Consider the following 13,030-nt stretch of genomic DNA (forward strand, 5'->3'; position numbering starts at 1 on the left):
CTGCCTTCTGTAACTGAAACCCCTCCATATACCACCTTTATAATAACAAGTATTTTTTAAAAAATCTGCAAAGAGCCAAGTGCTGGAGACTCATATCTGTAATCCTTGAGGCTGAGATTTGAGAATCATAGCCAGTCCAGGCAGGAACATCTGTCAAACTTTCATCTCCAATTAACTATCAAAAAGCAGGACACACACACCCGGACAGCACTCAGGCCTGAGTTTTTAAGCCTCAGGATCAACACACACACACACACACACACACACCCCTGAAAAGCTCTGCAAAGAAAGATTGCAACCAAACGGCACAGACTAAAGGACACTTTCATCAATCATACAAAGTCATAAAATACACTAGCCTAACCAGAATAGTAATGTAGCTGACTTTAACTATGAGTCTAGTCTTTAGAAAAGTAAGATATGGTTAAGTCTCAGGTATTTTCTTGAGAATCAATTTACATACATACACAATTACACATAAGTATAAGGTTTTAAAAAAATTTTTTTAATTATAAGCTTTAAGCTTCCATCTATGTACACAAAAAAAATGAGTGTGAGATAAAGGAATATAAGCAGCAATAACCATAAAAGCTTGTAACTATTGACACTGAATTTTTTATTAAAAGGTTTTTTTCTTTTTGTAACACAGTACCTCCTCTTCTGTTTTTAGGAAGCTTTAAACAAGTGCTAAATATCTTGATTCTCAAAAACAATAGGCTTTTTTTTAAAGGGCTTGATTAACCAGGAACAACTACTTAGAGCATTTTCATATCACTAAGTCCTTTTCATGTTTTTGTCAATTCACCTTTGATGCCATCTGGAAACAGTCATTAGATATGTTTCATAATTTTGGCAAGTTATTATTCATCACAGGTATCTAATGATTGTGTATTTAAGACTTAGAAGGAAAAAAAGCAATAAACTCAGGTAGTTATCGTTTAACAGATATTTATGTACCTACTCAAAAGGAGGACTAGGTCGTTGTCCAGTTGAACTGCTGTTGACTACATAAAAGCTATTTCTAGCACTTTCTTCTGGTGATTAAAAATACTTTATTTCCCACTGACTAAATGAAAATGTACATATTACAAGTTTATTAGAAATAAACTATCATTCCTAAATAGCCATAAAATTTATTTTTAATTTCCCTTAAACAGAAATCTTTCTTCTTAAAACTTATGGCATTAAGTTTCTGACAAAAACTTTTTGAAAGGGCACCAAGTTCATGATCTAAACATGCATAAATAAAAAACTGAATCACAATCTTAACAAAATTGGCAAACCAGAAGAATGGCCTAAAATAAATAAAAGGGAGGGAGGGAGGGAAGAAGAGAAGAAGGGATTGATGGACTGAAGGAGGGAGGAAAAATAACACAACTAAGTATGAATGTATAATTCTGTAGGCCTAGTGCTCAGTGGAAGGAATGCAGAGAAAAGCATATGCCTATGTGAATTTCTTGGTATTTTGATTGTTTTCAAACAATAAACTATAGTGAAATATTTTTCTTTTATTACAAAGCCCTTACTTACCCCTTAATAGAATGACTAAGATAAATGTCCTATGACTTTCAATTAAGTAGCTTACATATAAAATGATTAAATCTAAGTGCAAACAAAAGAGTTTCTAATCACTCTTAAATTCAAGGGAGCAATGTTAACTTGATCATGAAATTTAAATGGTTGGTGTTCCTAAATTTTTTCATCTTTTTTCTTTTCTCTTTGAACCATAACACACCAAAAGTATTTGGTTTTCTACTTTTCCCCTCCATTTCATTTTATGGTATCTATAGAGAGAGGTATGTAAAAATGTTATTATAAAAAACTTGACTAAGGTACAACATGACCTATTCATCAATATAGTGTAGCATTGTTCATCTTTGACCTAGTATCTTAATTCCTTTGGTGAATAAATGTCATAGGTCATTTCTTCATAAAAGGACTTTAGTAAGAGGACCAGCAAGATGGAGAGTGACTTCCCTATATCCCTCCCCCAATGGAAAAGAGATCAAGTCAATCAGTAGATTAGGGTAGTTATGTAAAATATGAAAATACATAATATACAGCTGTAATTTTTGTATTAAAAGCAGTTTAAAAACTCAGAATAATTCAAAGTTTTTTTTCTAACCAGGTTAAATAGGCCAGCTAATAAAATTGATCACTGTAAGAATCATGACTATCTAGCCACGATAGAACAAAAATACTTAAAAATTTTAAAAGTGGTAGTTGCTATTTAGCAGTATAAACAGTCTCCATAATTTGGTGGCTGGCCATGAGTTTAATATCTTTTTCTAGTTATTTCTATGACAGACATAAATTTTTGAAGTCTACCCACCCCTGAGTTCAGCAATCATACTTTGTATGTAAAATTATATGCCCTTAATTAACAACATGTACAAAGCTACAAAATGTCATCTACACAGAGATTAAAAACAATTTTTTCAAGATTCTTTATCAATTGCTTATTGGATGGTTTTACTGGGGTACATATTTCAAATCTTTCAGCCAACTGGCTTTTATGTTTAAGCCCATACTGATTAATATATTCACTGCAGGATACTTCAAAGAGTGCAACAATAAGGCATTAGTAAAAATAACACTGTAGTAAAAACAGATTTTGCATATGTGAAAAGGTAATTTATAAAATACATCAATTGCTTTTTAAAAAGAGAACCTAGTTGCAGTATCACTAACTTACATGTACTGAGAATGGGACTTTTCAACAATTTTTTTTAAATTATAGAAAAACCTTACCTAGCTGTGAGCAAAGTCTTTTCACTAACAAGAAAACAAAACAAAAATCCCTCCAGGAAAAACTATGATTGTGTGAGACAAATAAGCAAGCATACCATTTTATAGTGTACTTTTGCCCAAATCTTAAAATAAAAATGTCCACACATTTTGTTAAAACATTAAGCCTCTGTCAAAAAGTGTATTTCTTATTTTAGGGTACAGGATTGAAGGACAAGAAAATTTACAAGGAAAAAAATGTGACAAAAGTTTTTCAATTAAGGTAATTATAACATTCAAATTTGACGTAAAACCTAACAAAAAGAAACAAGATCGCAAACAAAAATGTTTAGGATGTTCCAAACATAAATAAATCAAATAGTGTTTAGGCAGTAGGGCTCATGCTGATGGCTAGCAAGAAGTAACAGCATAATCTACTTGGAAAAAAAAATCTTTAATATACAAATAACAAGCCAAAAGGATGGACTGCAGCAATTAAACCATCACTGGCAGCTTCCTTACTTCCCAAGTAAAGCCTTGATTAAACCCTATATTTTCCATTCCTTGACTCCAGAGACTGAGGAACTATTTACAACAAATGAATTTATTTTCACCATAGGGATAACATATTGTACCTCTCTGCCAATGTTATTTGAAAGCCTTCCATGTCAAAACAATTTGACAGCAGATATAAACAATTAAATAAATACGCAATGATCGTTCATTATAGTCCTTTAAAGACGCATGTTATTAGGATCACAGTGCATAGAATCCAAATATAAACAGTTGGGGTGAAACTTTCAAAGCAATGCTGGATCCCTCACTTTATTTATTATACTCCCACTATAACCGATAAATTCATTTCATAGGCCCTATCATGCATTAATGACGGAGCGGCAGGAATTAATGAAAACGTTTCCTGTTACAAACGTCCATTGCCGGCAATGAACGTCCCCAAACCACCAGGGAAGTCATTGTTATTGCACAATACATGAGGACCTGGAACTTTTCCAAAAGCTTAAAAAAATAAAATAAAAAAAATGGAATTATATTTGACATTTCCTGACACCTGCATTAATACTGTATGACTAATAAAAGCATGTCAGTTGCCTGGACTGAACCAGCGATCAACATGCGCCCAGAATGCACACGAGTAAAAATGCAGTAAAAGGAAGTAGTCTTCATTGCCTATAGGTCACTTCCAGTCAAATGTTAAAGTTCAAAGACTGAATGATCAAAGTGCTCATTTTTCTCAGTAGGACTATCTTCTGCTAGGAGGATGACGACAACAGTGGCATCAACAAGTATCATCTTTAAGAGAATGAGAAAAAAGAGAGTTTAAACATCAAGTATGCTTAAATTAAATCTACAAGTTAGTCTAATGTAGAAATAACTTCAAGTAGCAAGAACATGGTTGACTTATCTGACTTGGCTCCCCAATCCTTGAAAATAAAAAGTCCAATTCATATTATAACCAGAGAATTCTCTTATGGACAACAATTTAAAATTGTAAGGAGAATATAGGAAGTAAACTTACAACCATCATTACCATGCTATTTAACACAAAGTAACATGGCAGCTCATTAGACTGTAATGTAACACACCTTCAACAATGAAATATGATTTTAAAACTGATTGCTAGTCTAAGTTTTCTTTTGGAAAAATTTAATTTTTATTATTTTGAAGTTGTACAAAGGAGTCTTAATTCAATGTATCAATTTCAACAAGTATAAATATATGTGCACAAGTCACTTAAAAATCCTACCAAATTACTTATACTTTCTGGTAGCTTAAACACACTGTATATAACAGACAACTTTTAGTACAAAATTTATTTCAGCCGGGCATCAGTAGCTCATGCCTATAATCCTAGTGATTCAGGAGGTTGAAATCTGAGAATTGTGGTTACAAGCCATCCCAGGCAGGAAAGTCCAAATAACCAAACAAAAAAACAGAAAACAAAAAGCAGAAGTTGAGGTGTGGCTTAAGTGGTAGAGTGCTAGCCTTGAGCAAAGAAGCTCAGAGACAAGCTCAGACCCTGAGTTCAAGCCCTAATAACTAACAAAAATAAATATTTTACAAAACAAATTTAAAGCATTTATCTATCTTGGGAAGACTATTCTTCAGAAAAAAAATTACTATTCCATGGAAGAACTGATATACTGCTAATAAAATTCCCAAGACTAAAAGAAACTAAATGATGAGCAAAACTCAGTAAAATTATCAGGTGCCAGTAGCTCACACCTGTAATCCTAGCTACTCAGGAGGCTGAATCTGAGGATCATGGTTCAAAGCCAACCTGGGCAGGAAAGGCAGTGTTACTCTTATCTCCAAAGAACCACCAGAAAACTGAAGTGGCGCTGTGGCTCAAAGTGTAGAGTGCTAGCCATGAGCGGAAAAAGTTTAGGAACAACACCCAGGCCAGTAAAAGCCCCACAACTGACAAAAAACAAAAAATAAAAACTGAAACCCCCCCCACTCTCTCTCTCTCCTCTCTCTCTCTCTATGCTACCCTCCTACCCACACACACACTCCTACACACAAAACAAACAAAAATAAAAACAAAACCCACAACACCACAGTAGAGTCTAATGGCTGGAGAAACGAAGATTTCATGCTCCTATAATTTAGAGAAAACAGACTTGACTTTGAAAATAAGTCAGGAGGTAGGGATACAACTCAGCAGTAGTTTTTTCCTAGCATGTGTAAAGCCATGGGTTCAAATTTCAATATCAGATACAAAAACATTTATCTAAGGTACAGAATGTAGGTGTTCAGTGATAGTCTAGTCAGCAGTGATGAATGTCTGTAACACAGCACTTGGGAAGCTGAAACAGGGAGGTCTTGACTGGATCACCTACCACCTTCAATATTGGACAGACTGGACAGAGCTATACAGCAAAATCCCATCTCAAAAACAAAACCAACGGATCGGCCTGTAGCTATATGAATAGCAAACGCCCTGGATTTGATTCCCAGTAAAATAAACCAACAATATATTTATACCTCCTTATAATATTTTTTATAATGTAACAAAAGATACTTTGTACTTTTTTATCTTGTCAGTTGTGGGGCTTGAACTCTGGACCGGGTGCTGTCCCTCACCTCTTCAGCTCAAGGCTAGCACTCTACCACTTGAGCCACAGCGCCACTGCCAGTTTTCTGGTGGTTTATTGGAGATAAGAGTTTCAGGAACTTTCCTGCCAGGGCTGGCTTTGAGCTGTAATCCTCAGATCTCAGCCTCCCGAGTAGCTAGGATTACAGGTGTGAGCCACCGGCACCCGGCAACCTTGTATTTTTTTTTTTGTTTTGTTTTTGGTCGTGGGCCTGAACTCTGGGCCTGGGCGCTGCCCCTCAGCTCTTCAGCTCAAGGCTAGCGCTCTACCCCTTTGAGCCACAGTGCCACTTCCAGCTTTTTCTGCTTATGTGGTGCTGAGGAATCAAACCCAGGGCCTCATGCATGCAAGGCAAGCACTACCACTGAGCCACCTTCCCAGCCCAACCTTATACTTTTATCAACAACAATTTCTTTGCCTGTTTTATATTATAAAATTTGGGAATTCATTCATTTTGGCATTCAAGCAGATGCAGAGGTATCTTAACAAAATGTCAAAATCCTCAAGTTGCACTGTACTTAAACACTGATATGTTGAGTTGAAACACCTTTAACTACTTAAAAGATAATTTTTGAAAATTAAAAAAGTTAAGATACAAATCACAGGCTAATTCCTCAGCACATCTGTATGTTTTCTATTTCACAAACCTATTTTGATTAGGTTCCTTTATTTTAACCTCATGTTCCCTGCACAACTGATATTTTTTAAAGAATATGGACCTCTGCCTTAACTGGCAACACTATAATTTTCATCCTAATACATATAAGACCTCAATTCCTCAGTGAATGGAAACTAAGAATTCTGGAGCTGGGCAAATGTGGCTTATACCTGTTGTAATCCTAGCTACTCAGGCCACTGAGATCCGAGGATCCAGATTCAAAGCCAGCCCAGGCAGGAAAGTCCGTGAGATTCTTATCTCAAATTAACCACCAGAGAACCAGAAGTGGAACTGTGGCTCAAAATGGTAGAGCAATAGTGTTGATCAAAAGAGGGACAATGCCCAGGCTCTGAGTTCAAGCCATAACCAACAAGAAAAAAAAGAGCTGGAAAACATTGACAGTCTGTTCCCTCAGTCTCTCCCAGTCCCTCTCTCCTGTGTCCACCCATGAGTTCAATGAGGCTTTTTTTTTCTTTTTCTTTTTTTTTGCGGGGGGGTTAGCTCAAGGCTAACAATACCACTTGAGCCATAGCACTACTTGTAGTTTTTTCTGTGTTTGTGATAGTCAGGAATCAAAACCCAGAGCTTCATGCATGCTAGGCAAACATTCTACCACTGACCCACATTCCCAGCCAGAGGCAGTAGGTTTTTTAAGGAAGTTTAAATAATAATTTGGTGGAAATGAGTTTGAGCTGAGAAGCTTTTTATCCAAGAACACAACTCTGGTATTTGGCAGCTCAACTTTGGTTTGTCATCTGACTTCTCTTATAAAATCAGGAGATTAGAGATGAACTGAATTTCAGTCTTGTTATTTCTGTATCTCCACCTTGCCTCCAGGAAGCACCTTTGAGAGTATACATATTCTCTGTAAATCAAACCTTCTCTTGCCTCTCTGTTTGCGCCTGACACACTGACCCAGCTTGACCCAATTCTGTTGGTTAGCAACACAGAGGAGGACCATGAAACAGTATATCTGAAACTTAGAATTCTAGTTTCTTGAAATTGAATGCTACATGTTTCACTAAATTTACTGAATTCCAAGGCTAAGGACATGGCTCAGTGGTTAAGTGCTTGCCTACCATGTACTTGGCTCTAGGTTAGATCAGATCTCTCAGCACTACAAAAAGACAAAAAATAGTTAAAGCTTTTCTAAGAGGGTGGGTGTGGGAGGGAGAGACTTTGCTGAGGAATAAGCCTAGGCCCTTGTGCATACTAAGCAGGTGCTCCAGTCCTGAATCTCTTATCTTTATGATTAACTTTGCAGGTCACACGTGGAAACGAATCTGTTTTTATAATCCTTTGAAAACTAGATGATGTTAAATAGTCTGTTGGGCATGGTGGCATGCTACTTCAGAGGCTGTGGAGGAACAATCACTTAGCCTAGTTAAAATTCTATCTCAAAGACAGTATTAATAGCAAAAAAATAAAAGAAACAGCAAGAGTTCATATTTCTTGGAAACTGTATGCTAAAAAGGGAACAGGTGCTTAGTGATCATTTTTCTGAAACAAAAATAACAGGCTCACCACTACCTGAACATAAGGACATAAGCCTTGGCTGGCTCTAGGATTTGAACTCAAAGCCTCATACTTGCTTAGACTGCTTGCTTGGCTGCCATTCTATCACCTGATCAATTTCTCCAACCCTGCTTTTTGCTGGTTATTTTGGGGATGGAGTCTTGCAGACTTTTCTTCCTCAGCTAACTTCAAACCATAATCCTCTATATGTCAGCACCACTGGCAACCAGTCTAAACTTTTTGTTTGCAAGAAAACAGAAATTTTAAATCATTAAATGTACCTCATTTGAAGGGACAGTGATCTAAGACGTGGTAAGATTAACTGGAACATATTGTAAATATATGTGTGGATCTCACAATGAAATATCTTCTGTATTAATAATATAAGCTAATTTTTTTAAAAAGAGTATTTTATTTATAAGCTGGATGTAGTGTTTAATTCTATAATCCCAGCTACTCTTGAGGCAAAAATAGGAAACTAGAGAGTATGAGACCAACCTAGGCAAAGCAAATGAGAACCTATCTTAAAAAAAAAACAAAAACAAAAAAAAGCTAGGTGTCAGTGGCTCACACCTGTAATCCTAGCTACTCAGGAGGCTGAGATCTGAGGATCACCGTTCAAAGCTAGCCTGGGCAGAAAAGTCAGTGAGACTCTCACCTCCAATTAACCACCAGAAAATGGGAAGTGGCGCTATGGCTTAAGTGGTAGAGCGTTTGCCTCAAGCTGAAGAGCCGAGGGACAGCAAGTGCCCAGACCCAGAGTTCAAGCCCTACGACCACCAACAACAAAAAGTCTGGGAGTATAGCTCAAGTTACATAGAGCACTTGAGGTCCTGAGCTCCATGCCCAGTACTGACCAAAAAAGGATAATTTATTCATAAAGATAAATTTTATAGAACTTCATTTTTTTTGCCAGTCCTAGGGCTTGAACTAAGGGCCTGCACACTGTCCCTGAGCTTCTTTTTTGCTCAAGACTAGCACTCTAATTAATACTTAGCCATGGTGTCACTTCTGGCTTTTTCTGTTTATGTGATACTGAGGAATCAAACCCAGGGCTTCATGCATGCTAGACAAGCACTCTACCACTCAGCCACATTCCCAGCCCAGAACTTCATTTTTTTGAAGGGTAATACTAGAATCAGAGAAGTTTGATGAGGCACCCGTAACAATGCATCCTACCCTTCCTCCAGCTATGGGAACTACATGAGTACACAAGGAATCAAAACGTCTTCCTTCAAATGCCAGGTTTCTCAAGAGCCCATATTTTATTTTAGCTTTTTATTTTAATCTAGACATTATTTTTCTTTTTATAATAAAGATGTTAGAATGTTAATGTTAGATTTTACTTGTATGGTAGCTATTTTGTTTGTCCCACAAAAAAAAAAATCTAGTGTAACTTCTCCAAAAAATATCTTGCAATATTTTAAAGAACGTTCTCCATGTTACAAAAATATAGCAGTTATTTCCCCAAGTTTAAGGAAATACAATCTTTCAAATCAAAATACAAAAGATTTTTCATTCCAAATTAAAACTTCTTACCATGATACCACCATTTTGTTTTCTTTGGATTCTTGTTACATGTTCGCACATAAAAAGAATTATCTGGTGGTCGTCTCTGAAACAAAAGAAGAATTTAAACAGCTACACTCTAAAATAGAATTCGGAGAAATGATTTAACAAAAGCTTAAAATAATTACACAATTTATAAAAACAATGGCTAACTGCAAGAATAAAAGCTTATAAATCTACTTTGGGAAATGCAAACTGTTGACACCAAGATTTTTTTTTTTCCAAAGAGATGTGGTAGGGGCAGGAGTTTTGGGTTAAGTTCTAGGGGTGATCAACAGAGAATGATTATCAACTAAAGGGAGGTAAGAGTTATGAAAGCCCAACTCTTTACAGTTTGTCTCCCCCTAATTGTCTCCCTCGTAATTAAAACAGAAAAGCCTACCTACCTAACCTCTAAACAGGTTTATTACCTTATTATACAGTATTACCAAGGAAACAGAAAATAATGCTAGAGGAAAAATATGTATCAGCATTCTACCATACACTGGTCTTTCTGTTATTCGTATACCCTGACTAGAACAGTTAAGAGAAGTACACAATGGAAATAGTGATGCCAGAAACACTGAAGACAGATTATGGTACAAATCTTTGCCGAGCACTGTTAAGATACTAACCAGACACAAGAAACAAGTAACTTTCTATAAAGAGGAGGAAACATATTAAATTTACATTAAAGCTACTAAGCTTTATAGATCATATGATAGATATGCTCAGCTATAAGTCTCCTTTTGTCAACTTTCCCAACAACTTGATTTTTTTCCTAATCTTCAATGTTTCATAGTATTCGGATTTAGTTGTTAGCTAAATTAATGAAGGTAAGAGATTTAGGGGAACCTTCCTGATGTGAGGCTAGTCAGAAGGGCTATCATTTCAGGATGGCCATCCAATGAGAAAGTACTGTTGAGAGGAACCATCCAATAGGAGGGAAAGCAGTCGTTCTGATTGGTACTTCTAAAGACCTTCATATACATAATTATCATCTTAGCTAAGGTAGCATTAATGATAATTTCTTTTTTTTTTTTTTGGTCAGTTGTGGAGCTTGAACTCTGGGCCTGGGCGCTGTCCCTCAGTTCTACAGCTCAAGGCAAGCGCTCAACCACTTGAGCCACAGCGCCACTTCCGATTTTCTAGTGGTTTATTGGAGATAAGAGTCTCACGGAGTTTCCTGCTCGGGCTGGCTTTGAACCGTGATCCTCAGATCTCAGTCTCCTGAGTAGCTAAGATTACAGGCATGAGCCACCAGCGCCCAGCTAATGATAATTTCTTTTAATAAAAAAGAACACTAGAGTACAAGATCTTACACAATGACCTATATTACTCTGTTGACATGAGATATTCCTAAAAAATTAAAATGAGCAAATCATAAGCCTGAATAGTTCATTTCCTTTTCATCTTTGTAACCTAACACAGTAAAAATGTCAAATACCCAAAAAGTGTTTGAATTTTACTGTATTTCTCAAGAAATTGGCTTAAAGACTATATTATCTTAGTCAACGTATTAAAGTGTTTCTAATAAAAAGTTTTATCACCAATTTCAATAGAATGATACTTCTATCAAGTGTGCAAGAAACACCAGTAACAGCCAAACTAGAATATGAGGCAAACAGAAGGGGTAGACAAAGGAAGTAAATATACTATTACATCATTAACATATAAATATAAACAAAAGCTAGCCATCCTAAAACATATGCAAGAGCCATGTGCAGACATCATTAATGATCATCTCTTACTGTTCTTATTAAATCTTGCAGTTACTGTCTCACTAATACGCTTAATAGGAAAATAGAAGCCCTGATATATAGCTCTGTCTTACATATAAAAGTTGAAAGTGTATGTATAGGACAAGTATGATGAGAAGCAACAAATATGAAGAAACAAATAAGTAAGCCCTTAGGCTTAAACAGAAGTTCAATTTTATGTTTACAGTGCAGATTAGAAAAAATCCACAACAAAGAGGAAGCTGAAGCTAAAAGATGATATATTATACATACGTACCTCACTTTCTCTACATTTTTATACTTTTTTTTTTTGTCGGTCGTGGGGCCTGAACTCTGGGCCTGGGCACTGTCCCTCAGCACTTCAGCCCAAGGCTAGAGCTCTACCACAGAGCCACTTCAGGCTTTTTTCTGCTTACATGATGCTGAGGAATCGAACCCAGGGCCTCATGCATGCAAGGCAAGCACTCTACCACTGAGCCAACTTCCCAGTCCCCATTTTTATACATTTTAATATTCCTTAACAGAGATAGTATTTTCTCATTTATAGTGTATCACAGTTAAATTGTTAGCCTTTTTTGTTCTTATATGGTAGATAAAAACTGGGTACTAAGAACTCTTCATTCTGAAACACTCAGTTTAACTCATTCCCCATGCTTATTATTTGAACAAATACTTTTTTGTTGTTGTTTTTAAAGTAAATACTGAGAAGCCTCTAGTATTTTAAGAAATTTTGGGTAAAACAGTGGCTTAAGGGGCTGGGAAGGTGGCTCAGTGGTAGAGCGCTTGCCTTGCATGCCTGAGGCCCTGGGTTCAATTCCTCAGCACCACATAAGCAAAAAGACAAAAGCCGGGAGTGGCGCTGTGGCTCAAGTGGTAAAGTGCTAGCCCTGAGCTGAAGAGCTGAGTGGACAGTGCCCAGGCCCAAAGTTCAGGCCCCATGACCGGACCCAAAAAAAAGCAAAAACAAAAAACAAAAAAAAAAAACAGTGGCTTAAGAGTATTTCAGATTCAGTGGCAGTTCGTGCCTATAATCCTAGGTAATCAGAAGACAGATCTGAAGTTCATGGTTCCAAGCCAGTCCAGGCAGGAAAGTCCATGAAACTCTTATCTTCAATTAACCACTAAAAAGCAGAAGTGGAACTCTAGCTCAAATGGTACAGTGCTAGCCTTTGAGTGAACAGGCTAAGAGAACTTGCCCAGGCCTTGAGTTCAAGCCCCAAGACCAGCACCAAAAAAAAAAAAAAAAAAAAGGATTTTAGACTCTTAAGTAATCATTTAAAAGTGAACTAACTACGAACCAGGTGTCAGGGGTTCACACCTGTTATCCTAGCCACTCAAAAGGCTGAGCTATGAGATCGAGCTGAGTCGAGATCATGAAAGTTCGTGAGACTTTTATCTCCAATTAACCATCAAAAAGACAGAAGAGGGCCAGGCGCTGGTGGCTCACGCCTGTAATCCTAGCTACTCAGGAGGCTGAGATCTGAGGATCGAGGTTCAAAGCCAGCCCGGGCAGGAGAGACCGTGGGACACCTATCTCCAATAAACCACCAGAAAACCGGAAGTGGCGCTGTAGCTCAAGTGGTAGAGTGCTTGCCTTGATTTGAGCTGAAGAGCTGAGGAACAGCGCCCAGGCCCAGAGTTCAAGCCCCATGACCGACCAAAAAAAAAAAAAAAAAGAGAGATCATGATTCAAAGCAGACCAAGCAGGAAAGTCTGTAACACTCCAA

At 36.9% G+C, this 13,030-nt stretch overlaps 1 protein-coding gene across 1 annotated transcript in view; it reads right to left on the bottom strand.

Annotated features, from left to right (window-relative positions):
• Positions 1 to 635: 635 nt before the first annotated feature.
• Ube2w (ubiquitin-conjugating enzyme E2W (putative)) overlaps positions 636 to 13,030 on the bottom strand; it is a 62,015-nt gene continuing 49,620 nt past the window's right edge. Inside the window, exons 5-6 of the mRNA XM_013028450.1 lie at positions 9,556 to 9,631; positions 636 to 4,038 (exon numbers count right to left, since the gene is read on the bottom strand). Of these exons, the coding sequence (XP_012883904.1) occupies positions 4,025 to 4,038; positions 9,556 to 9,631 (90 nt within the window). The 3' untranslated portion in view covers positions 636 to 4,024. The remainder of the gene's footprint in view (positions 4,039 to 9,555; positions 9,632 to 13,030) is intronic.

The sequence above is a fragment of the Dipodomys ordii genome, unplaced genomic scaffold, assembly GCF_000151885.1.
Source record: "Dipodomys ordii isolate 6190 unplaced genomic scaffold, Dord_2.0 Scaffold109, whole genome shotgun sequence".
Classification (NCBI taxonomy): Eukaryota; Metazoa; Chordata; class Mammalia; order Rodentia; family Heteromyidae; genus Dipodomys; species Dipodomys ordii.